A 27,501-nucleotide genomic window follows, 5' to 3' on the forward strand; every position below is an offset into this window, starting at 1 on the left:
CAAGGTTCATCCATGTTGTAGAAGGAATTTCCTTCCTTTCTAAGGCGGAAGAATATTCCAGGAGATCTAAACCACACTTTGTTTATCCATTCATCTGTCAATGGAGACTTGTGTTGCTTCTACCTTTTGGCTATTATAAATAATACTGCTGTGAACATGCATAGACCAGTATCTCATGGAGGCCCTGTTCTTAGTTCTTTGGGGTTTACACCTGAATTGCTGGGTCATAAGGTCATCCTAGGTTTAATTTTCCAATAACATCTGTCATTTGAAAACCTCACCAACAAATGGACAAAGGTTACGATTTCTCCACAACCTTGCCAACACTTGTTATCTGTGCTTTGACAATAGCCATCCTAATGGGTGTAAAGTGGTAGGTTACTTTTTATTTATTTTTATTTTTTATTTTTTTAGGTTACTTTTTAAAACACATGTTTCTTCCTTAGACTTTAAGTTCTTCAAAAACTGACATTGTGGGTATCTGTTTGATTCAAATGAAATCAAAGACCTGAGCTGAATACATATATCCTTAAGGGTGTCTGTTTAAATATTCGGAATTGCCCCAAACCTCTCCCCAATCGTAATAAAAATATGCTTTCATTGATGTCAGTCCTGTCTGAATTTTATTCAAGGGACTGAAAGAGGCAGAAAAGGAGCAGCTCCTTGGACTGCGCTAGAGGGGAAGGAGCGCCCTCTTGTGTCCACTCTCTGTCAGTGTCAGTGGATAAAGAAGCTGGCTGAGAAATGAACGTTTCAGACCTTTTTTTTTCTTTTTTTCATTTCAGACCTTCTGATGACATTCCAGTGACAGCAAACTCCAGTTATAACCCCTCCTGCATAAAAGAAAATGTGGAAGTACAGAGTGAGTGAAACTGGGATCCTCTGAAGAATTCCCAGTCTACAAGGCAGGTGGGGATGGGAGTTGGGGAGAGTAAAATATGTTCAGAAATAACAGTAGAAGACTACAAGCAAAATGGATAGATTATTACGTGAATACAGAAAGGTTAAAATCTCGCAGGAGATAAGCCAAGATTCATATCAGAATGTACGCATCGCTGGTTAAGAAGGAGCTGAGGTTGGCACTGGAGTTTCTCTGAAGGCTCCAGGTACGGGGTGTCCCTGGACTGGGAGGACAAGCCCCATGTAGGGGCCATAGGGTTCGGGCTGTTAGGTCTGCAGAGGCCCCGTGAGGTTTAGACAAACTCACCTCTCTTTGGGAGGGAGGACCTGGAAAGTCATCACGGGTTCCTTTCTTCCCTTTTGTGTCCTTCCCCTAGTTCCCTACCTCTTGACGTCCATCTCTGGACACTTCCTTCTTCCCTAAATAGGCTGTTGACTGGGACACACTGTCTTCATACCCTGGCCCTGATGCTCACAAAGATAATTACCGTAGGTCCTCTGGCTCTAGGGTTTTTGCATGTATAACAAGTTTGGGGACCAGTTATGAAGGATTAAGAAGCTCTCTCGCCATCCTTGTTCCTGGAAGCAACCTTCAGCTGGCTTCTTAGAGTCAGGAGGTTCCTTCTCCTGGTCTTCATCCTTCAACACTGAAGGAGGATGGAATCAAGGCAGGGCCGAAGATGTGCGAAATATCCAATCAGGTAGAAACTCGTGTTCATTAGGGAAATTAGCGTGGTGTAATAAAGAACAGTTCTTTATGCTCAAACGCATCTGGGTTTAAAGCCCCTCCTTTGCCTGCTTGTAGCTGTGGCCCCTGGTGCCACCGTGGTGCCTGGTGCCTACTTTGCCCCCAATTCTGCATCTGTGAAATGAGGATAACAACCTGCCCACCTCGAAGGATTCTTGCAAAAACTGAATGCGGTAGAGGACATAAGTCGCTTAGAAGTATTGAGTGTAATTAATGCCCATATTCTTCCTTCTCTTACCCCTAGCCTCCTTCTGTTCCTGTAAGTCTAGTGGCTGTGGCTGTGGCTAAGACTTCCGGGTCAGTGGTACAATAACCCAGAATTTCTAGGTCAACAGGAGATGTATGGGAGGCAGAAGAGCGGCTTTGCTGGTATTCTTGTGTAGGGTGGCGTGGGGAAGGCTTTCCAAACCATCTGAATCCCCTGTCAATACTTTTTGCAGCTGCCCAAGCCAGATACCGGGGAGTCATTCTTGAATTCTGGTCTCTCAGCCCCCCTTCTCTATATTTCCAGGTTCTGTTGCTTCTCCTTAACCTAGTCCAAATCCTATCTCTCCATCTCCCCGCATTATTTTATTTTATTTTATTGTTTTTAAAGGTTTTATTTATTTATTTGACAGACAGAGATCACAAGTAGGCAGAGAGGCAGGCAAGCAGGCTCCCTGCTGAGCAGAAAGCCCAGTGCGGGGGCTTGATCCCAGGATGCTGGGATCATGACCTGAGCCGAAGGCAGATGCTTTAACCCACTGAGCCACCCAGGCTCCCTGCCCTGCATTATTTTAAATCGCCACAGTCTCGTCCCTGGAAGTCCGCCAGGGCTTCTTGACAGGACTGCAGAACTGTTCTTCTTCTTAATTATCCAGCAGATAGAGCTCTTTCTACATCTAAGTCTTAGCCAGCCACTCCCATGGGTAAGATCACTTACTGATTGCTCAGCTTCTCGCAAGATAAAGTCTAAATTCCTTAGCGTGGCTTGGTTCTTGTTTGGAATCCTGCCCATGTTTTCAGCTTTCTCTCTCACCAGCCCTGCTGCACCCCCACCCCGCCCCCAGGTGTGCTGGCTGCATTGAACTCTCTCCATGAATAAAGCAAAGTGACTGAAGAGTTCTTGATGTGGGACTTTAGTGCTAAGAGTGGGCCAGTCCTGGACAAATCAGGATGGCGGTCACCCTAGTTTTTGCCTTGGGTCTCCACATGGTCTATTGCTTTCTCCTGAATGCTTCCCCTCATCTGTCCTGCCTCATATTTACTCCTCAGTACCAGGCATCCTCTGTTTCTGCTTGGACAGCCCCAGTGCAGCTCCGAATGGAGAGCTGCTCCTTGCAGCTCCTGTCCCATTTTATTTTATTTATTTATTTATTTATTTATTTTTAAAAGATTTTATTTATTTATTTGACAGACAGATCACAAGTAGGCAGAGAGGCAGGCAGAGAGAGAGGAGGAAGCAGGCTCCCTACTGAGAGAGAGCCTGATGCGGGGCTCGATCCCAGGACCCTGAGATCATGACCTAAGCTGAAGGCAGAGGCTTTAACCCACTGAGCCACCCAGGCGCCCCCTGCCCCATTTTAATGGCTGCGTTGTCTCTCCCATGGTTATAGACCCATTAAGGGCAGGAAGTTTATTTTTCTCCTACCTGTATTCCCAGAGCCTAGCAGAGAGTCTGGCACTAGGTTGGAGTTCGATAAATTAAAGTTTTCTTGACTTAAGGAATATCAATATAAATTTATATTTCTCAGTTGTCATCTAATTCATATCATTATGGGGAATGTTACAGATCGAATGCTGGTGTCCCCACGTACATTCATATGTTGAACCCCTAGAGAGCCTGTATATGGAGATGAGGCCACGAAGGAAGGAAGGAAGATAGGAAGGAAGGAAGGTAGGTTGGTTAAATTAGGCCATAAGGGTGGTCTCCTGATCAGATAGGATCTGTCCAGGGAAACCTCATTCTCTCTCTCTCTCTGCACAGGTACCAAGGAAAGGCCATGTGAGCACACAGAGAAAGGGCAACCCCAAAAGAGAGATCTCACCAGATGCCAACCCTGCCAACACCTTGATCTTTGACTTCCAGCCTCCAGAGCTGTGAGAAAATAAATGCTGTTTAAGTCCCCCAGCCTGTGGTGTTTGTTACAGCAGGGCGAGCAGGCTAAGACAGAGGCTCAGCCTAGTTCATGTAACTATGCTGTGACCAGTGATGGGTAAGGGTCACCTAGGGAACCATCCTGAGGCAGACAGTCTATTCCCAAATGGGCCCAATTATATTTCCCATCCCACGCGTTCTTCCAGAACCTCGCAGCTCTCCCACATCTGTGCCTGCTCTGCTTAAAACTGGGTTAGCGTCTATGGTCACCAGGGGATAATGGAGTGACACTGTAAGACTTGCAAGGCGAGGACAAAAGAGGTGATTCAGAGTCCACCTGTCTCTCTCGGGATGCCCATCCTTCAAACCCAGTCCCCATGCTACAAGAACCCCAGCCCCAAAGAAGAGGAACAGGGGGCCCTGCCCTCAGCCCTGGCTGAACACCCAATGAAGGGCTCATACGCACTTCCCAGCCATGTCCCTACACCATCTTGGAATTGGATCTCCCAGCCCTCTGTCAGGAGGACCCAGAGGATGTTGTATGGATCAGAGACAAGCTCTTCCCCAGGCCCCTCCCAAACTGCACATTTATGAAGGGAATAACAGAGTGTTGTTGTAAGTAGCCAAGTTTTGGGGTGGTTTGTTTTATAGGAATAGATAACCCAAATACAGCTTAAGACAAGAGGGAGCCACTTGTACTAGACAAGCCCTTCTTTCTCTTGATGTGTCCTTGCCCCAAAAGGTTCTGGTTTATTTCAGAAGAGATGGGGACATACTCCAGGCTGGCCCATTCCAACAGAGGTCCATAGTGTGACTGGATCCTGACATCACCCAGGGGGTTCACTGGGACAAAGCAGTGCAGAATCCTGGAGCTGTAGGCCACCCCAGCAGCACAGCTGCCCCTGGCTCTGAGGGCTGAGCACGAGGCCTCCGCCTTCCGGAAGAGGAAATCTTAACCGAGAGCCATCTGCTCTAACCATGGGAAGAACACCAGGTCTCATCTTGGGTATGGGATTTTTTTTCTTCTCTGCCTCAGAGTCATGCGTTAGTATCACCTTGGGTGGTGCAAACTAATCAATTATAAGCTGGTTGTGTTTTGTCCTATACCAATCATTTGGGCATCCAAACCTCTGTAACCTGCGCCATCTTTCCAGGCCACCATTTTGAACCTTAAAAACAAGAGTGTGTGTGTGTGATGTATATAACATACATGTAACATATACATATATATTACATGTTACATGTATATTATGTATGTATATTACAGTATGGAACACAAGATCATGAGTGTTCAATATTACGTGATAGACAAACATTTGGTTTTCTATCATTCTGCTTTACTTAGGTAAATAAGTATCCTAGAATGGTAACTTCTGGACCTTGAAATGGTTACATGAGAAGGTGGTTTAGTTTAGAAGATCTGACTAATATTTTTTCAGCCAAGTAACATTTTCTGCTTTCCAGTGACTCTTTGAGGCCCATTTACATTGCTTGAACATTAATTCTAATGCCTTCTTTGGAAATTTTTACATTGCCCCCATTGTGCTGCTATTCCTCACAGTCCCACTCATGTAATACCCTTCCCACCCACTCCTGGACACATTTCTTCCCAGGCTCCTTTGTTCTTGGACTTCTGGATGGGTTTGACCAAAGCCAAGTGCTGTTAGGAGTGTAGAGGGGTGTGGAGAGAGATGGCTTGGGTCTTCGACCTCTTCCTTCCCTGCTAGGCCTCGTTTTCCACAATGACTGTGTTCCTTCACCACAGAGCATACAGCCTGGTGGGTGGCCCCTCTCCTGTGGCTACAGCTCTCACTGGGTTCTGGGAACAACAGGCCCTTTCCTTTCTGCCTCTTCAGGCCACAGGCTGACAAAGGCTTCCACTGTCACCAGTTCCTAGGTGGTTCACCATCTCATCTTGATGCTCTTAACACTCCCTTCCCTGTTGTTTGTAGGCTGAATTGTGTCCCACTCCCCCCAACCTCCCACCCAAATTCCTATATTGAAGTCTTAACCCCCAGGACCTCGGAACCGGATTGTCTTTGTAGCTAGGGTTTTCAGAGAGGTAATTAAGGTTAAATGAGGTCATATGGGCAGGCTCTAATCTGATCTAACGTGTATCCTTGTAAGTAAGAGGAGATGAGGACACAGACCACCCAGAACAAAGACCATATGCAGACAGGAGGAGAAGGTAGCCACCCGCAAGCCAAGAAGAGAGGCCTCAGAAATAACCAACCCTGCCAACATCTCGACCTTAAAATTCCCAGCTTCCAGAGCTATGAGAAAATAAATGTCCGTTGTTTGTAATCCACCCATCTACGGTATTTTCGTTATAGAAGCTGGACCAGATGAAGGCAGGGGTACTGGGTGATGGCAGCTCCAGCCAACGAGACACCATGGTAAACAGCCCCCCATTAAACAATTCAACTAGCCTTGGGAGTCGGCTGTCTGCACCTTTCTGGGACCCGGCCCTGTACACCCAATATTACCACTGTTGCTATCCTGGTCCTTTTATCCTCATGGTACCTATCCTCACATCTGTCTCTAAGTTGTAACCACATCAGCACTTCTGCCATGATTACCTTTTACTGAAATACTGTAGGACTCCCTTTCCCAAGCAGGTACCTAAGCTGAAAGTTTCTAATAGAGGACCCAAGTAACATCTCTCCAATGGGAGATGTCTATCAAAATCCTTTCATGTTTTTAAATTGACTTCGGCTCTGGAGCCTGGCTGGATAATGCCTGAAGTCCAGGGTGCCTCTGAAGAGGTTGCATGAAGGCCTTTGTGTCAGCTTCGGTGGCCTGGAGCCCTGCCCACCGGTGAAGAGACCAGGCGAGATGAGCAGGAACTCGGAGAGCGGCGCTGGGTTCTGCACTTAGGGATATCTAGGGAGGAAAAAGAGATCATTCCAGGAGCAGCCCTGAAAACACCAGACAGGAAGCTATATAACGAAACTTATTTTAATGATATAAGACAGCTTTCTCAAATGCTAGGGTTGGATGGGATTTATTGAGACCTCCCAATGTCACCAACCCCTAACCCCCATGCAATCTTCACTTTGAGCTAAGAATCAGTCTATTAGCCTCCAAAGTGCTCTCACAACCGTAATTTCATGTGAACCTCAAGGAAATTCCACCAGGCAAGTAGGGAAGTATTAGCATCTCTGTTTTACAAATCAAAGAAACTGGAGAGCAGACCAGGCCAGTTCACAGAGCAGAAAGGCGTCAGAGCCATGCCTGGAGACACGAGGCTCTCAGGCCAGGCGAGGTCTGGGAGAGCTCCCGTTGTTTTACACTCACTACTAATCTGTGCATGCACACAATTCGCTCTAAAAAGGCAAATGTCACAGGTTGACATTCCAACCAAAACTCACAGTGAGAAAGGATTTCTCCGGGACATCTGGCCACGAGCGGGCGGGCAAGGGAAGAGGGAGAGGAGGAGAGAACAAGAGAAAGCAAGAACACGAGCTGAGCCTGCTGGGAGCACGAGCGACAGACTCTCACGAGGTTCCTCTTACGTTGGCCCCTACTGTGCAGAGAGTGAGAAGGAGACAGGGCACATGTACAGACCCTGTCACCTGCCCTGAACACAATCCCCGCCCCACGACTCCACATCCAGCCGGCTCGTCCCGGCTGTCAGAACTCTTGTCACATCTCTCTCATGCTCTGCTGGGTACATTTCCCACACACAGGGTTTCTGTTAATCTGGGGAAATCCTACCTGAGACTTTCACTGAATCAGAAACTGCTTCAGCCAATGACTGCTGTCTCCTGTCCTCTCGGCCAGGGAACAGGGTCCCTCGTTAGTCCACAAAGGTACCCCACAATCTTGCCTCACATACTCTATTCCTTCTCTAAATCTAACCTGTCCTTCGAGATCTTCCTTCTCCAAGAAGCTGGAGTGTCTTGACCATCAGGGATTTCTTTCTTTCTTTTTTTATTTTTAAAAGATTTTATTTATTTATTTGAGAGAGATTGCAAGCCGGGGAAGACGCAGAGAGACACAGGGAGGAGCAGACTCCCCACTGAGCAGGGAGCCCTGTGGGACTCAGTCCCAGGACTCTGGGATCAGGACCTGAGCCAAAGGCAGACACTTCACTGACTGAGCCACCCAGGTGCCGAACCCTCCGGGATTTCTGCCTCAGCTGGATTCTTGCAGCCATTATTAGGGAGACCTCTGTGCTCCCATTCCCATGTTCTTGGACATTCATATTCACTCCTGGCCGTAATTATTTACTCCCGGACAAGACTGCAAACTCCCTGAGAGCAAAGCTGGCCTCTGACACTTCAGTGAATCTACGGGTGTCTGCCTACACATGCTCGCTGATGATTTTTCTGGGGAAAAGGTAGGCAAAGCTGGGATTAAATGTAGCAAGTTGTTAGAATTGGAGAGGAAAAAGGGCAGGAAATGGGAGCAAATAATCTTCCCTCCTTTGAAGCTTCCAGTGTTAAGTTTTAAGACCAACTAGGGTAAGCATTTTTGGTGTTGTTCTAAGATCGACATAAGGTAAGAGAACAAATAGAGGTTTTCCTTTGTACTGTTTTAGTAACAATGAAAACAGAGTAATACCTGCTGAAAGAAGAAAAGGCCTAGCTCTCTGGGATACAAGAACAGGCTAGTCACACCTCACCTGTAACAGTTTTGAATTTAATCCTATTACTCTGCAAAGCTGATTTATCACTGCATTTGAGGAACCCCTTTCTCCTAGTCCCCCTGGGTGGTGGTGGTGGGGGGAGTTCACATGCTGAGGCAGGCTCCTCTCAAGCTCTCCTTTTTTTAGCCAAGGCAGGTTGCAGGATTGGCCCCCAAGCCCCAGCCCCCTCACTGCTCCCACCCTCCCCACCCCTCCCCCCACCCCTGGTAACTGTCACCACCTATTGAGACTGTTGGGTTTTTCTTCCCTCCAAGATCGGCTCTGGGAACATGGTCTCCTTACAACCCTTTCTTTCTGTCTGTGAAAACAAATGCACAGACCCTATTCATTTTAAGACTTTAATGTCCAAAGTCATCAAGAGAAAAACTAAGATTTAAGGGGGAAACATGCGGAAGTTACCTAAAGTCTTGGATCTTGATCTAAAGTATCTGACGATCTGGTTGAAATAACTGGGAATTTCTTTTATACCAACACTGAGTATGAGATAATAGAAAAGCACATATTGGTCTTGGTCCCATGTTCCCGGCACAGAGCTCAAACCCTTGTAATTTCCTGAGTGATAAGAGCACTTAGGAGCATCTCTTGTCCTGTTGAGGTGACTCTGGACAGGCTCCTAGATGGGGGCCGGTTACCAGAAAGACCAAGTCCTGATTAGAAGCTTAGAATTTTCAGCCCCACTCACTGTCCTCCGGAGCAGGGAGAAGGGACTGGAAATGGATTTAATAATTGATCATGCTTCCATGATCACGCCTCTGCATACAGCCCCATAGGATGGAGTTGCTCTTTCATTGTTGTTATAAATCATCTCTATTTCTGTGCAGGTCCACCTGCTATAGCTTTTCCTCACCCTGTTCCCATGAAGAGAGATGGAATCAGCTACAGATCTTTCTCAACTTACAATGGGGTTATGTCCGGATGAAGACATCATGAGTGGAAAATACTGTAAGTCGAAAAAAGCATTAAAACACCTACTCTTCTAACCGTTCTGGCGCAGCCTGGCCTACCTTAGACATGCTCAGAACACTTGCACTGGCATCAAACCCAAAGCCTGTTTTGTTTGTTTGTTTTTAATAAAGGTTTTATTTATTTATTTGACAGAAATCACAAGTAGGCAGAGAGGCAGGTGGGGTGGGGGGCGGAGAGCAGACTCCCCGATGAGCAGAGAGCCCGATTCAGGGCTTGATCCCAGGGTCCTGGGAGCTGAAGGCACAGGCTTAACCCACTGAGCCATCCAGGTGCCCCCGCAAAGCCCGTTTTATGATAAGTGTGGCATAGCTCCTGTAATGTACTGAATACTGCACTGAAAGTGAGACCCAGATGGTTGCTAAGTGTTTCAGTTGCTTATCCTGGTGACGGCGGGGCTGACTGCTGGCCCTGACCTGCACCACAAGAGTGTCACACTGCATGTCGCTAGCCTGGGAGAAGCTCAAAGTCCAAAACTCATTGTATGGTTGCTAACGAAGCTGAAAAAGTCGTAAATCAAACCGTTGGAAGCCAGGGACCATCTATAATTTCAATATATTTTTCTCAGGGTGACTGGGTGGCTCAGTCAGGTAAGCATCTGACTGGATTTCAGCTCAGGTCATGATCTCGGGATTGTGGGATGGAGCCCCATGTTGGGCTCCACAGTCAGCACAGTCTACTTGAGAGTCTTTTTCCGTACCCCCAATCCCCTCACCCTGCTCATGTGCTCTCTAAACAAACAAATACACAAATAAATAAAATCTTAAAAATAAATATATTTTTCTCACTGATTGAACTTGCTGTTTTTTTTTTTTTCTTTTAGAGATTTTATTTTTAAGTAATCTTTACACCCAACGTGGGACTTGAACCTACAACCCCGAGGTCAAGAGTCGCCATGTGCTCTACCAACTGAGCCAGCCAGGGGCCCTCTTACTGTTCTTTTTCTAGATATTTACCCAATAATATCTCCAAGTCTTGTTAGCATGTCTTTAAATGGAAGGACGTAGAAGAGAAATAGAAGTCCATCCTTTATACAACAGAATTCTCCAGGGTTCTGTTCTTGGCCCACTTCCTAGGCAATTAGTGCTCACATCTTCAGTTGCTGGATTCTATGTCTCACCCAACTGTCCCTCCTGAGCTCTTGGCTCATAAACTTAACTCTCTTCCGAATGCATATACTTGTGGTGCAGAGGTACCTCACACCTAGCATGTCCTGCCTCATTTCCAGTCTCAGTGGTGGGTGGCGTGAGCATGAACACAATTACCCAACCCAGATACCCAGGAGTTACCATTCCTTAACTGGAAGCTGCCCCCCTCCAGCCTGTAAGCATGCGGAAGGCAGGGACTGTATCTTGTTATGGTTGTATCCCTAGCATCCACTCTTGCACCCGTAAAATACTTGTGGGATAGATGAATAAACATGGCAGTAATTCCTCCTCTTTCATTTTAGGGCAGCAGCTAAAGCCACTTTGCAAGTGGATATTGAATTGGGGATAGAAAACTCCTATCTTCAGGCTGGATGGTCATTGTATTGGGCACTGAGGAGTGAGAATGGGGAGAGGGTATTGAGGCTGAGTGTCCCAAGAAAGAGTAGGACCCTACAGGAGGCAAAGGAAGGCCCAAGAAGGGCAGTCACCCAGGAACAACTTATGGATACCAGCTTGAATATATCCCTGTGTCTGTCACTCCCCAACTGAATTTTATTTTCTGGCTCTCCATGCACATTACTTGCAAAAATTTGCAAATGATCACTGACACAAACAACACCATTGGATAAACCCAGGGATCACATAAGAGAATCGATTAGGTAAAGGAATATGTGGATATGAAAAGCAGAGAAATACAGTAACAATAATGATAGCCCCTGTAGGGGCACCTGGGTGGCTCAGTGGGTTGGGCCACCGCCTTCAGCTCTGATCATGATCTTGGAGTCCTGGGATCGAGTCCTGCGTCAGGCTCTCTGCTCGGTGGGGAGCCTGCTTCCCCCTCTCTCTTTGCCTGCCTCTCTGCCTACTTGTGATCTCTCTCTATCAAATAAATAAATAAAAATATTCTAAAAATATTTTTTAAAAAAATAATAGCCCCTGTAGTGTGCCAAACACTCTTCTGAAACTATCACCCCACCACCACTCGCAAATATCTGGCTGCTGGGCATTGTGCTAAGTGTCATACATTTATTATTTCTTAAAAACATTTTTAATTAATTAATTAATTTTTACTTATAAGCTCCATATCCATTGTGGAGCCCAATGCAGGGCTTGAACTCATGACCAAGATCAAGACGTGAACGGAGATCAAGAGTTGGATGCTTAGCCAATTGAGCCACTCGGGTGATATTTATTATTTCATGTAATCGTCTCGAGCCTGTGATATGGTAAAGAACAGTAAAGAAGGTGATAATCTTCATTCTGTAGGAGATCTTACCCTTTTAAAAATTTACCCTCAACACTTCATGACATTCAGTTCAAGAGTAACATGGTAATACTATGTATAAATATGAAATACTGTGTTTGAAAATCCCAAGATCAGAAGTGTTTGTCTGGGCGCCTGGGTGGCTCAGTTGGTTAACTGTCTGCCTTCGGCTCAGGTCATGATCCCAGAGTTCTGGGATCGAGCCCCGGAGCAGGGAGCCCGCTTCTCCCCTTCCCTCTGTGGCTCCCCCTGCTTGTTCTCTCTCTCTCTCTGTCAAATAAATAAAATAAAATAAAATAAAGATGTGTTGTTTTAGTAATATAAACACAACTTCAACTAATTCCTATAAATTGTCTCAGCCTAGGATGGGGACTGAGCCATAAGTAAGGGTCATTGGTGGGGATGAAGGCTCAGAGGATAGAAAAGGTGGCTGAGGAGTGCCCACCTAGAGGGCTTTCCTTCTGGGAAGGAAGTCTACAATGGATGACTGCTCATCCTGGCTTCCACTCAGTGTTTGCTTAACCTCTAGGATGGAGCTGCTGCCTGGATTTTTCCATCCAGGATTCTGTGAGGAGGATCCCTGCTGTCCTCTTGTCTGCTTGGGATTCCAGACTGCTGCACACACCCATGTGGTCCACACTGCTTTGGTCAATACTGTGGAAGGGGTGTTCCTCTGCTCACTCCCTGCTCACTCTGCTTCCATGAGACACAGAGGGAAGCTGTTAGGGAGAAATCATCAACAGAGTTTTAAAGAAGACACAGGCCCGTCTTTGCGGTTGGTTTATCTTTTAAAACCTCAGGGTCAAGCTGTGAGCTGTGGAGGAAGGCTAAACAATCCCAGGCAGGGTTTGGAGATTTCAAACCAAGACTGTGTGATGGCACCCTTAGGCCTCCCAAGTGAAGTTAGGGATGTGTTGCAAAATGCACACAGGCCATAGAGTTCCGATGGTTATTTGTCAGCAATGATGGTGAACTTGAATTGCAAAACAGCCATGTCTTAGAGAACTGGCTTCTACCGTAGTTTGTGGTGAAAAACTGTATTGTTAAATGTTATACACACACCCATTTACTTATTTATTTAGGTATTTATTTAGCAAGCCCTAGGCCCAAAGCAGGGCTTGAACTCACAACCTTGAGATCAAGAATCCCATGCTCTACATACTGAGCCAGCTAGGCAGCCCACATACATATATTTTTTAAACCCCAGTAGTAGCAGTGATTAAATCTCTGTCACAACTAATAATACTCCAGAACTCACAAACACGGTTCCTCTCTTCTGGCTGATCCTAAAGAGAAGCCAATTTGTGTCAGATATTTTGTCTGTAACTCTTAAGAGCAGGTAGGCATTATGTCGCCATCTAAACATTCAGCGAAAGAGAAGCAGGTCAAGTCACTCCTGTTGGAAATGCTAGGGTAATTTATTACACATAGCATCATACAACAAGAGATAACAAGACAGAACAAGAAAACTATGCTCTCTTAGAGGCAAAGGATAAATGCAAAGACTCTAAGTAGTGGTCCTGCCTGAGAGTTCACTCTGCCCCCAGGATTCTCAGCCGTCAGGCCCTTTCTTCTCTTAGGTATCAAAAAGTAACAGCAACCAATATTGTAATTAGCAGGCGATGGAGTACAGGAGGCATGGAATTGGCAGCATGGAGTTCAACACACACTCGCTGTCCAGGCAAGCGTGGGATTATGAAACCTAACAAGGATGAGGAGTGAATGCATGAACTATGGGCAGGCACAAGAGTGTACGGAGACCAAGCAGGAAAAAAAAAAAATATGTGGCTCACACTTCAATATACAGCTATGGATACAACCATTTTTCATACCTTGGAAAGCATGAGAGAAAGAAAAGACAGAGAAAGATAAAGAAAACTGAGGGGAAGCAAGAGTAAAAGCAAGAAAGAGAAGCTTAGGGGCGCCTGGGTGGCTCAGTGGGTTAAAGCCTCTGCCTTCGGCTCAGGTCATGATCTCAGGGTCCTGGGATGGAGCCCCCGCATCTGGCTCTCTGCTCAGTGCAGAGCCTGCTTCCTCCTTTCTCTCTGCCTACTTGTGATCTCTGTCTGTCAAATAAATAAATAAAATCTAAAAAAAAAAGAAAAAAAGAAAAAAAAAAGAAAGAACGAAAGAAAAGCTTATTCCATAGGCTGGAGCCTCCTGCCCAGCCCCCTACCCCCAACCAACCCCTACCCTGGCTGCCTGCAGCTTCTTACCTCCTCTTTCTCCTGTAGCCTCAGGTGCTGACCTCGTGGGATTTTGATCTAGCCCAATGTTATTACCCCCCATACTAGCTATGATTTACCGAATGCTTCTTTGAGCCTGGCACTAACCTAAATGCTTTACAGCCCTCCTCCCAACCCTGTGAGGTTAGTATCATTCCTAACTCCCTTTTTTATAGATGAGGAGACAGAACCTCCCAGGGGTTAATAAATGGCCCAAATCACAATCCTGCAAGGGAGTTATCATTAGTCCCATTTCACAGTTGAAGAAATGGAGGCTCCAAAAGGTTTAGTGACTTATCCCAAGTCACACCATTTAGTGGAAAGAGTGCAAGTCTGTCCGATGGCAAAGCCCATGTTCTTTCTTACTCTGCATTCCAGATGGAATTCTTGGGAACTTCTCTGCCTGAGCTAAATGATGAAAAATCTCTCCTATAGAGATTTCTAGTTCTGCACATCCAAACCAAATAGATGCTATAAAACAAATACCTGGGGAAGTAATCAGAATTTGAAAGAAATCTACTAAAGATTGCCCACAGGAAACCAAGCGTACATTTGTTTCATAAATAATCTTGTTAGAATCGACTGTATTTTCTAAAGCTCCAAGAAAAAGATAGACAGAAACCAGTTTTGATTGATTGATCATCAGAACTCACGAGTATGATAAATTCTTTCTGGTATTCTATGTAAAGTCACATTAACCACAGCTGTGTCCCTCAGGTATCGGAAGAGATCAGGGAGAGGACGGGTAAGGGACTGTGGGGTCCCACAAATCCAGACTGTAGCCTGGAATGGACTTTTAAGATATTGTAATCCCAACTCTCATTTCTTTCTTCTTCGTCTTCTTCTTCTTCTTCTTCTTTAAAGATAGAGGCACACACAGAAAGAGAGAACACAAGCAGGGAGAGTGGGAGAAGGAGAAGCAGGCTTCCCGTTGAGCAGGAAGCCCAATGTGTGGGGCTTGATCGCAGGAACCTGGGATCATGACCTGAGCCAAAGGCAGTCACTTAACCAAGTGAGCCACCCAGGTGCCCCGCAACTCTCACTTCATAAATGGGAAAATGAAGAATTATAGGTGGAGTGACTGCTAGTTAATTGTAGAGCAGAGGCCAGAACTCTGGGTTGCCCGATTCTTTTTTTTTTTTTTTTAAGATTTTATTTATTTATTTGATAGATAGATCACAAGTAGGCAGAGAGGCAGGCAGAGAGAGGAAGGGAAGCAGGCTCCCTGCTGAGCAGAGAGCCCGATTCAGGGCTCAATCCCAGGACCCTGGGACCACAACTGGAGCCAAAAGCAGAGGCTTTAACCCACTGAGCCACCCAGGTGCCCCAGTGCCCGATTCTTAAACCAAGTTCTTCCCATGACAAAAATCAGGTATCACTTTGGGGCACATTCTTTTTTCTTCCTCTTTTGACTCAGAGAGGGGAAAAAAGAAAAAGGTGAGAAAGCTTGCAGAAGCATTTAAAAAACCAGAGCACTAAGAATCAAGTTATCTTGGAAGGTGTTGAAGAAGGTTAAGTGCAGAGGCTGGAATTCACAGAGCACAGAAAAAGGTAAGGTCTTATCAAAAGAAGTTAGAGCAGGGGCACCTGGGTGACTCAGTTAAGCCTCTGCCTTTGGCTCAGGTCATGATCCCAGGGTCCTGGGAGAGAGCGCCTCTCTGCCTACTGAGTATTCATGATTTCTGCCTATCAAATAAATAAAATCTTAAAAAAAAAAAAAAAAGCAGTGAAAGTAAACAGGCAATCTGAGACTTTTGTTACTTGTATTTAGGTAAATGTGAAAAGGCAAGCTTTTTGACATCTGAAGCCAAATCAGAACCTAGAAAGTGACGACTTCTCCTCTCCAAGTAATAGCTGAATGTGAGATAAAGGGATTTCAGGTTGGGGCACCTGGGTGGCTCAGTGGGTTAAAGCCTCTGCCTTTGGCTCTGGTCATGATCCCAGGACCCTGGGATCAAGCTCCGCATCGGGCTCTCTGCTTGGTGGGGAGCCTGCTTCCTCCTCTCTCTCTCTGCCTGCCTCTCTGCCTACTTGTGATCTCTGTCAAATAAATAAGTAAAATCTTTTTAAAAAAAAGAAAAGGGATTTCAGGTTTTATACTTAACTTGGTAGGAAGAAGAAAAAAGGAAAAATTATAGGAAACAAGATGTCGGCTGGGGTCCTCAGAATGTACCTCCACAGCCCAGGACGTCCAAAGCCCACCCTTGGGTTTTTATGAATGGTCCTGGAGAATTTTGTTTTTCTGGACTTCAAGACTTTTGAGATCTTGCTTTCATGTGGAAACTGAGAATTTACTGTAGAGATGGAAGGCAGGGTTGACACCCAAGCAACAGCAAATAAATTCAATCGGAATGGATCCTGGCCCTGCTCCCCTACCTGCCTGAGCTTCTCTCCTGGCTCGCTCTCTCTCTACCACCTCTCTGCTGTGCCCCCCCCCACCCCCTTCCTATGCAGTAGCAGAAACAACAAACTTCCTCTAATCTCCTGCAGAGCAGGTTTTCACTCCCCTCTGAAGTCCAGGTGTCTGTAGCATCCAAGCCCTCAAGGTGGCATCCCTCCCCACAAACTCATCAAGGAGGCTTTCCCCCAAGGAGACAGCTCAATCCTTCCCCTTCCCAAACAGGCACTTCAAGTCTGGCTGTTAAGATTTAAAACAAAACAAAACAACAAAAAAAACACGTCTTTATATGTGTTTTTTTGTATATGACAGGAAAATTTCTGAAGTTTAATAACAATAGCAGTACTCACTATACTGTGGTAGTGTTGCTATTTTTTGTTTTGTTCGGTATGGAATTTTATTATCATAACTAATTGTAATGGACATTTCTTAATATTTATCTAATTTTTAATAATCGGTCTTCAAAATCAGAAAGCATTAGTGATCAGATCTAGGCTTTCTTTGCATCTTCTATCAGTGATTCCCATCAAAGGTGGGTAAATGAAGCAGCTGTAAAGAGGCAGCTTTAGAATTAAAAGCCTTGGGGCACCTGGGTGGCTTGGTGGGTTAAAGCGTCTGCCTTTGGCTCAGGTCATGATCCCAGGGTCCTGGGATCAAGTCCCACATTGGGCTCTATGTTTGGCGGGGAGCTTGCTCCCTCCTCTCTCTCTGGCTACTTGTGATCTCTCTCTGTCAGATAAATAAATTAATTAAAAAAAAAAAGAATTGAAAGCCTTAAGAGGAAACCAGGTGCCCTTTGGGCCTTGAAAACTCAAGGCCATTAAGTAATAGAAAACATCACAAGCTCACTATTTGGGTTCGAAATTGTTTCCCTAAGCAGGTTTTTCTTTTCGGAGGCGTCACTCATATTTGAAAGCTATAAGTCATGGTAGGCAAAAAGTGAATTAGGTGGGTCTCACTGGCCCGATAGCCACAGTCCTGGAGAGATGGCTCAGGGGATATTCTCTGTACTCTTAACTCTCCTGTGCTTTTTTTCTGTTCCAATCCTTCCACTTTACGAAGCTCTACCTTCTCCAAGCTCCCAAATATTTTCTCCTTACAGGGGAAAGGAATACTCAGTGTTCAGGCCTCAGAGACCTTCGAGGCAGCTTTGTCTGTCTGTCCTTCTTATCCTTACCTCTATCATGTGTTCGCCTGAGTGCTGCCTGCTCACCTGTTTCCCTAGTTCCTCTTGAAACCTTTAGGCGTATGCATATCTAAATGATGTGAGAACTTTCCATCGAACGAACAGAGGGTTCTCTCCGTTGCAACTGTACCGGGCTGTGTCCACCACCCTCTCTCTCTACAGTGGCAATTCTCAAGAGTTTTACTCCCTTCTCTCCTTCTGTCCTCTAACTGCCTTTGCTCAAAGCCTGTTTCTTCTTCTTTCAGATCCCCACATCCAGCAATTCTAAATTTTCACCACCACCTTGTATCACTGAGAAGGTTGCTTATTTCCTCTGAGTTGGGTGGCCCACAGTGAGGGCAAACTGCCACCATGTGAAGACTGGGCCTGAGCCACTCGTGGCCCACCCAACAGGGCCAGGCTTGTCACAAGGCAGCAATACCGACAGAAGGATCCTAGCACACTTCTGGAGGGTTCACTTATGCTATATGCTCCTGATCCAAACCGCTAAGCATAAATAGTGATGATAATTAGTATATTTACATAAACAGCCCCAGTAGATCAATCCAAGTGCATACTTCATTTTATTAATGGGTTCATTGTTCTCCATCACGGTTTAATTTGCTCCAGTTTCCCTTCCAGCCTTACTGAGCACAACTTTTAAAGTTTAGAAATATAAGGAATTTTTTTTAACTTAAGCAAGCCCTTCTAAGTGTGTGACAGATGGTTAATATCAAAAGCCCCTGGGGAAGGCTTCTGTTTAGCCTTTGATTTTGTTTTGTGTTCTCAGCCAGAGAAATGTTTTGACTGTGCTGATAATTTGTAAGCATACATCAACCATCAACTTTTATCGTCCTTTAAATTCCCAGCTCTCCCCTGGATTTCTCTGCTACTCCTGGCCTAATAGGGGCCAGGAAATCAGGCAGAAGCATGCCTAAATGGCCCGTGTGATAAGCCTCATAAAGTTATTCTGCTCAATTAATGGTTTTCACTGACAATTTTACTGCTCTGTTTTAAGCGGCTCCATTCCCTTGGGCATCTGTACATATGTCTACGATAAGCCTCATCCAGTCCAACAAAATTGGCCCCTCAGAATACAGACTGCCCTATTTTTAAAAAAGCTCATTTTTTAAGAAGCTCTCTTTTTTGGAAACATAACACTTGAAAATACATTTAAACAGAAAGTAATAGAGCTTTAAAGCTGAGCTATAACAGTGATTTATTCATGAGTACATACTTATTCCTCTCCCAACTGACATCCATTTTATATTAATTTTCCTTGAGTGTGTATCCTCAGCTTCTTTCTAGATCTTCACTACCGAAACGACCTCTTTATTCCACCCTTATTCCTGTCTACTTTGCTCCAAAGACTCCCCTATGGGCTGAGAGGGAGCCCCCTGCAGGTACAGAATCACAATCTGGAAAACTCCACCATGAAATAATAATGCTCCCCAGTCACCGACTTTCTGAGGTAGTCGGTAAGCTTTTTTTTTTTTTAATTAAGGTAAGACAAGTTCCTCACTCATTTTTTCTGCAGTGACTTGAAATGAGCTTTTATAGTCATACTCCACTGGTAGCAGGACAGCGAAGGAAGGTACACCTTTTCTCAGGTAAGTGGAACCTGCACTCTAGAGGTAAGTTTTTTGTTTTTTTTTTTTAAGATTTTATTTATTTATTTGAGAGAGAGTGAGTGAGAGAGAGAGCATGAGCAGGGGGAGGGGGAGGGAGAAGCCGACTCCCTGCTGAGCAGGGAGCCCGATACAGGGATGCAGCACTCAATCTGAGGACCCCGGGATCGTGACCTGTGCCGAAGATAGGCACTTAACCCACTGAGACACCCAGGCCTCCGTATAGGTAAGTAATTTTTTTTTTTTTAAAGATCTTTATTTATTTATTTGACAGAGATCACAAGTAGGCAGAGAGACAGGCAGAGAGAGAGGAGGAAGCAGGCTCCCCGCGGAGCAGAGAGCCCGATGTGGGGCTCGATCCCAAGACTCTGGGATCATGACCCGAGCCGAAAGCAGAGGCTTCAACCCACTGAGCCACCCAGGCGCCCCGGTAAGTAATTTATATAAAGAAATTTCTATAGCCTATCCTTCCCCCCACCCCTAAAGACTCATAGCAGAAGAAAGAACCAATGATAACAATGTACCCATTATATTATCTGCTTTTCAGAGCAGATCCATACACTTCAGTGCATCCAGTTTTTGTTTTTGTTTTTTTAACAGATAAGAGAAGTAGAGACTTAGAGTCTCATGGGAATAAAAGGGAGTGCATAAGGAATATAGTCACTGATATTATGATAGTGTTGTGTGGTGACAGTTGGTAGCTACACCTGAGGTGAGCACGGCATAATGTCTAGAGATGAGGAATCACGATGTCATGCACCTGAAACCAATGTAACACTGTGTGTCAACTATACTGAAATTAAAAAAAAAAAAAAAATAGAGGCTTAGAGGGGCACCTGGGTGTCTCAGTGGGTTAAAGCCTCTGCCTTCTGCTTGGGTCATGGTCCCAGGGTCCTGAGATCGAGCCCCGCATTGGACTCTCTGCTCTGCAGGGAGCCTGCTTCCTCCTCTCTCTCTCTCTGCCTGTCTCTCTGCCTGTTTGTGATGTCTCTCTGTCAAATAAATAAATAAAATCTTTAAAAAAAAATTAAAAATAGAGACTTAGAGAAATTAAGTAAAGGATGCCTTCAAGGTCAAACAGCTTGTCAGTCAGAGACCAGAATTTAAAACGACCACTTGATGATTCTGGTTAAAAAACAACAACAACAAATTTCATTTCACAAATAGAACTAGCAATCCAGCAATTTTCATAAACGTTATGGTGTGGAAGCTTTTATAAGCAATACTTACCAGTGACTGTGCTTTTCTTAGCTTAGATCTGTCCTGCAATTTATGTTTCTTATCATGTGATTGTCGGCTGAAATCTGGATTCATTTCATGTCTTTTCCTCCTCCTATAAATCAGAAATCATTGGAACATTAGAATCATTTTAAATTTGCACATCTATTTGTCTGTTGGACTTTGTTGTTCCTGTGATTTAAATGATTGTTTTCACTCAACTGAAAATGAGCCAAATGTAGAGCACTAAAGAACTGGTTGAATCAACTCTGGCCCATCCACACAATGGAGCACTATGAGCTATAAAAAGGAAAGCAAGGTATTTCTACATCCAACCATGGGGTGATATATTGTTATATCCAGGATATACTGTTGTATATGACATATATATAACAATAACATATCCAGGATATATTGTTATATGAAAAAAAGGTGAATAAAATGGTATGTTGTGTACCACCATTTATTCCAGAAACAGATGGGTGTATTTGCTTAAAATTTTGTTAAATAGAAGGACTATACCATAACAACTTAAAAAATGGTTATCTATAAGTAGGCTTCCCATGTGATCCAATCAAGAACAAAGAACAATATGGAGGGGTAGGAACAGAAGCTAGACTCTCCAAATATACTTTGTTTTATATATTTGACTTTAGAACATTCTCAATGTTTCTCAAAATCATAAAATAAGACAAAGGAAGGAAATCCCTAAAATCTAAGAACAAAATGAAAGAAATAATCTTGTCTCTGGAGTTGGTAGCATTACTACACATGGAGGAATTACTTCATGAGACTTGAAACACAGTATTTGTCTGAATAGTCTTAGTAGAATATGTCCTAAGGACAAAAACACCGGCAAAGAAATCTTAAACTGTTTTTAGTAATCCTATTGTTTGAATTAATATTAGTATTGTTTTTCTAAAACTATCATATATATTTGGATAAGGTAGGAATCAGCAGACTAGAACCCAGAGGCCAACTTGGCCCAATGCCTGTTTTTGTGAATAAAGCTAAATTGGGACATCATCATGCTTATTGTTTGCATATTGTTTTGGCTGTTTTCAGGCTACAATCGCAGAGTTGAGCAGTTGTGACAGAGACATATCCTGTAAAGCCTAACGTATATATTTTTGTCTGGCGCTCTCTAAAAAAGTTTGCCTGTAGTAATGGATCTAGGTCATGGTCTTCAATAGCCACTAACATCATAAAAAAAGGAGACAACCAGAAATAATGTGCCTTATGATGGAAGTACGTGATCTTATATACTCAAGGCTCTAGATCTGACCATGCATATGGCCAAGTATAGGAGACAGAGAACATGTTAGGCTGCATGTTGGGAGTGCAATCAGCAAAATTCAGAATGTGAAAAGCTCTGTAGGATACATGACCTGATTTCTGTAACAAACAAATTGCAAGGGGGGAAAAAAAAGAGGTAGGCCTATAGATCCAAAAAAGTTCTTTTTTTTAAGATTTTATTTATTTATTTGATAGAGAGCACAAGCAGGAGGCAAAGGGAGAAGCAGATTCCCCACTGAGCAAGGAGCCTGGTGTGGGACTCCATCCCAGGACCCTGAGATCAGGACCTGAGCTGAATGCAGATGAGTAACTGACTAAGCTACCCAGATGACCCAGCAGATTTGTTTTAATAATGAAATGAGTTAGCAGTTTTGAAATTATTTTCAGAATTTGTAAGTAAATATATACTGTTTGTGTATATGTGTATACTTTATAATATATATATTATATTATGTATACACATATTACATATACAAATGTATATTATATATACATATGTATATAATTTGTATGCAAGTTATATATGTATATATCTATTTTGATTATATATTATATGTACATATATAATTTGTATAAATAAATATGAGAACCAAGGTTCTCCTTGACAGAGAAGGGAGGTGAAAATATGAAAAAGGAAAAGACCAGAATGAACTCTGTGGGGCTAGACTGAAATCTGAAGTCCTAACTATTAAAAGGAGCTGTAATGTTAAATCATTATAGCTACAAAATGCAAACAGATCCTGATGAGCAGGGCAAATTTACCAATAATGGTTCCTTTACCTTCCAATGATGTTTTGCTTCTATGTATTGAAAAGCATTTGTATTTCACAGGAAATTCTATTTTCCTCTTTTCGTATACCTAAGTGCCAGCAAATTGTTTCCAACGGCAAGTAAATAGAGAAGAGCATAGAACTTCTCACCCTTGCCAGATTTGCTCACTGGGGTCACAGTTGTCCAGGTAATTGAAGCGAATGATATCAGTTGGATGCTTGTCAGATGATCTCCAGGGTGGGAGCTCTTTCTCCTTTGGGTGGGTTTTCTTTCTCAAAGAGGAAGACGACCTGAAAGCTGACGCAGGGGACTGCTTTTCCTCTGCAGGACTGCTTGTAACTGATTGAACGTCGGCAACGGCAAACCCATCTTTTGGAGGTGTCTAGAAGAAGAAAATCAATTATTTCTGTTCTTAAAACAACGTAATAATTACAATAAAAAATCATCATATCATCATCATTATATCTTTGTCATCATTTTCGCCACAACTGCAATGATAATGGTGACAGTAATTACAGCAGCCACAAACCCAGGAGTCTTGTAAGTGCCAGGTACTGTCTCAAGAAGTCTTCATGCATTATTTTATTGAACCTTCATTGTAACTGTAAAAGGAAATACTTACTACTCCCACTTTACAGAAGAGGAAACTGAAGACGGGAAAAGCCAATGAACTCACCTACTACTACATTAAATGGTAAGACCGAGGGTCAGAATGTGAATCTAGGACTGTCTTACTTCAAGTCCTAGCTCTAATCCTGTCTATCCTGGACTGCCACCTCGTCTACCACATCATTGTGTACGTTTTCCACAACTGCAGTTAATTAACTCAATAAAACATATACATTCCAAAAAATAGTACTCCATGCTTAATTATCTGTAGAACATAGGGACAACTTTGACGTATACACAGGTAGACTGTAGATTTTATTAGTTATCAAAATCTTAACTGCTCTCAAAGAATACTTTGGCTTTAATTTCCCAAATGGAAAGTCTATTTTCGTATGTGAAATTCATAAGGTTTTATGTGGTTGTAACCTAAGGGAAGCGGTAATGGTATGTAGAGAAGCCATTAAGGGCTTAATTTTTGTTCTTTAAGAGATTAGGGAAGCTTTGCATGGTAAATTGGTTTGCTTGAATTGTTTGTGACAATTAAGAAATTCCCCAAACCCTTCAAGCAGAATCAGTTTCTTATCCTTGTTTCAACTGTTCTTTGTATATATATCTGTTACAGAATAGCACTTAGTACTCAGTGCTGTAATTATGTATTTGTCTATGTCTAAGGTCACTAGACTCCGCTTCTTGAAAGCAGGGTTAGGATCATTATACTGAGTACCTAGCACATAACCGTATTTATTAAATATTTACTGATTTAATGGATGATTGTAGTTTAGTAACTAATTAAAACATTTTCTTTATATAATTGATAGCTCATTATTGGTTTGGTATTTAATATTTTGTTCAGGTCTCATTTAAAATGGACATTCATTCCAATTCTGAGCATAGATTGAACAAAGACTTTGCTTAAGTAGGTCTAGTTTAGTACTACTGGGAATAAATAGTATATGATAATAAAAAACTTCAGGGGGAAAATTTTAGGTATACATGCTAGTTATTATATGTAAGTAAACATTATTTAGTCTGAAAAATGCTTGACACTTTAACAAAACAGGATATAATGAAAACTGATGACTTTTCTGTATTAAACAAAATTTTTGTTCACTTCATCTAAAGTCTTTGAGAATTTTTAGAATCATGAATGATGTCGAACTCGTGTTAACTGCTTTTTTCTGCATATACTGAAATGACCATACATCTTTTCTTTTCTATTCTGTGAATTTCATTGGTTAATTTTTTAATATTATGCCAACCTTACTCTCCATGGATACTTCCCACTTGGTCATCATGAATTATTCTTTCTTTGTATAGAACTTGATTTAATATGCTAATATTTTTAAAAGATTTTTATGTGTGTTCATGAGGGATATTAATCTGTGGTTTTGTTTTGTTTTCTTATTAAGGGTCTATCTTGTTTTGGTATAAAGGTAATGAGTTGGGAAGTGTTCCCTCATCTTCCATATTATTTTTTTTTAAGATTTTATTTATTTATTTGATAGACAGAGACCACAAGTGGGCAGAGAGGCAGGCAGAGACAGAGAGAGGGGAAGCAGGCTCCCCACAGAGCAGAGAGCCCAATGTGGGGCTTGATCCCAGAATCCTGGGATCATGACCTAAGCCGAAGGCAAAGGCTTTAACCCACTGAGCCACCAGGCGCCCCTCATCTTCCATATTATGAAAGAGTTTATGTATAATTGATATTTCTTCCTTATGTGTGTGACAGAATTCGCTAATGAAGCTATCTGGGGGTACCTGGGTGGCTCAGTGGGTTAAAGCCTCTGCCTTCTGCTCAGGTCATGATCCCAGGGTCCTGGCATCGAGCCCCACATCGGGCTCTCTGATCAGTGGGGAGCCTGCTTCCTCCTCTCTCTCTCTCTCTCCCCGCCTGCCTCTCTGCCTGCTTGTGATCTCTGTCAAATAAATAAATAAAATATTTTTTTTTTAAAAAAAGAAGCTATCTGGGTCTGGAGTTTTGTGGAAAATTATGAATTTTTTATTATTTTTTTAAGATTTTATTTTTTTATTTGATAGAGAGAGAGAGAATGAGAGAGGAGAAGGCCAGGGGCAGAAGCAGACTCCCCATGGAGCTGGCAGCCCGATGTGGGACTCGATCCTGGGACTCCGGGATCATGACCCGAGCTGAAGGCAGTTGCTTAAAGAACTGAGCCACCCAGGTAGCCGTGAATTCGATTTTTAAATTGATTAAGATTTATTCATGTTTTCTATTTTCTAGTGGAACTGTTTTCCTAATCTGCATTTTTCGAGAATTATCCATTTCATCTAGGTATTTGAATTTAGTGACATAGACTTGTTCATAAAACTCTCTCATTATTCTTATTTACAGGATCTGCAGTGATGCCCCCTCTTTCATTCCTGTCACTAGTAATTTATATTTTCTCTCTTTTTTCCTTCATCGCCCTATCTAGCAACTTAGGAATTTTATTTAAGTTTTCAAAGAAGGAGCTTTGGTTTCACTGATTCACTCTATTATTTGTCTGTTCAAATTTCATTGACTTTAGCTCTTTATTATTTCTTCTATCTACTTTGGGTTCAACTTCCTCTTCTTTCTGTAGATGAAGTCTTTTTGAAATTATGCTGTCTGGAGTAGATATAGCATAGCCTGATAGATAGTTATAAAGATCATTCTTGTCCAGTCCTCTCATTTTAAGGTTGGGGAAACTAATATGAACCACAACCACTTGATCATAAAATGCTTTCAAAAGTTCTGCTGGAGCACATGCTAAGTACAGGGTATTGAGGGAAAGGTTGCTAGGGAAGGTGCTTGAGTAAAGGTAAATTATGCTTTAATCCAGGGGCTGCCTACGTTCACCATCACTGGAGCAATCTCACAGGGAATCACCCAAATTACTCAAGTATGTATCGTGCTGACAGTTGACTTTTTAACCTTAGTCACCTGACTTTTATTAACCTTAGTCACATGACTCTTCAGTCTTTCTGACTTAGGTCTATTTTTTTTATTTTTAAAGATTTTATTTATTTCTTTGACACAGAGAGAGACAGTGAGAGAGGGAACACAAGCCAGGGGAAAGGGAGAAGGAGAAGCAGGCTTGACGCTGAGCAGGGAGCCCAATGCGGGACTTGATCCCAGGACTCTGGGATCTTGACCTGAGCTGAAGGCAGACGCCCAATGACCAAGCCACCTAGGCGCCCCAGGTCCTTTTTTAAAATAGAAAAACTAACATTTAATATAACATTTAATATAAGTGTTCCCTAAAGAAATTTAATACTAAGCGAAGAGATGGCAATTTTCTTGGATCAGAACGATTCATTTTTAAATATAGTTATGCACATTTTATAGAAAAGAAGTACAGCTGAAGACAATGCTTTCAAGTCAGTTTTATAAATACTCAAAACCTCCTTTTCTTCTACAGATTAGTTAATTACTCTTCTCTTATCTGCCCCAGAATGGCCCAAGCTTCAGCTTTGAATGCCATTCCCTGCCCCTAACTGAAAATGAGAGTCAAGAAAAGCCTTATCAAATCTTGAAAAGAAATCATAGCTATGGTAATTTTTAAAATAACTTTCTCCATCACTGCAGTTTACGTTTTTCTTTTTAAAAGAAATCCTTGTGGAGCACACCAATTACTGAAATCGGAAAGGCTAGTTTTACCATTGCAATTAGAACAACATTAATTATGCATAGTTTACTACTGTACTAAATGTAGATGGATTCTACTTTAAAACAATAAAACTCAACCCAAATGAAGAAGCTAGGAGTTGACTATTCATCTTTAAAAAGATTCTTCAATTTTAAAAGGATTCACTGCCATTTTTTTAATAGAAAATGATACCCCTGTGGTTTTAAAAATCATTAAAAAATCTAATTTACACATAATTTTTCAGGAACTCATCTATCATACAAAACAATGCACAGCTCCACATGTGTATAGATCACACCATAAAGAAAAGGCTCATAAAAATTTCCCATGAGTTATCTAATTAACTGTGACTATAAGAAGGAACATAAACATTGGTTATAATGCAGAGAAAACAACTAGAAAAATTATTCTTGCATTATTTACTTTTTATCATTATATGTAAATGCTTTACATTGCTTAGTTTCTAGATTAAAAAGGACTTTAATATACTCATTATTCCCTTCAAAAATTACAGATTTATTGGAAAACTTTTCTTTATAAATGATATAAAAATAACCTTTTGCTCATCTGGTAGAATCAGAAAATTCGAATTAATAAAGTAGAATTGGATGACCCATTGATAGCAAATACTGCACAATACCCACGGAGTCCCAGGTCAGAATTGCCTGGCGTGGGAGTCAGAGATAGGGAAATCCAGGAATCTGAACAGAGTGAGGAGCTCCACAGTCCTAACCTCCTGGGGAACTGCTGGTTTAGGAGAGTCTAATGAGGGCTCTTGGCTAACATGGATGTCTCGGAAAGGACTATCGAGATC

General features: G+C 42.8%; 1 protein-coding gene across 12 annotated transcripts in view; it reads right to left on the reverse strand.

Moving 5' to 3' along the window:
- Positions 1–600: 600 nt before the first annotated feature.
- The window catches only part of FBXO16 (F-box protein 16), a 52,100-nt gene continuing 25,199 nt past the window's right edge, over positions 601–27,501 (reverse strand). For 4 of the 12 annotated variants that reach the window (XM_082726859.1, XM_082726860.1, XM_082726861.1 and 1 more), the window contains 3 exons: positions 22,602–22,834; positions 20,398–20,500; positions 5,041–6,608 (listed from right to left, as the gene is read on the reverse strand). In XM_082726859.1, the coding sequence (XP_082582985.1) occupies positions 6,426–6,608; positions 20,398–20,500; positions 22,602–22,834 (519 nt within the window). In that variant the 3' untranslated portion in view covers positions 5,041–6,425. The other 8 variants (XM_082726857.1, XM_082726856.1, XR_014310658.1 and 5 more) reach the window with 7 other exon arrangements.

Source organism: Mustela nivalis, assembly GCF_964662115.1.
Source record: "Mustela nivalis genome assembly, chromosome: 4".
In the NCBI taxonomy this organism is placed as follows: domain Eukaryota; kingdom Metazoa; phylum Chordata; class Mammalia; order Carnivora; family Mustelidae; genus Mustela; species Mustela nivalis.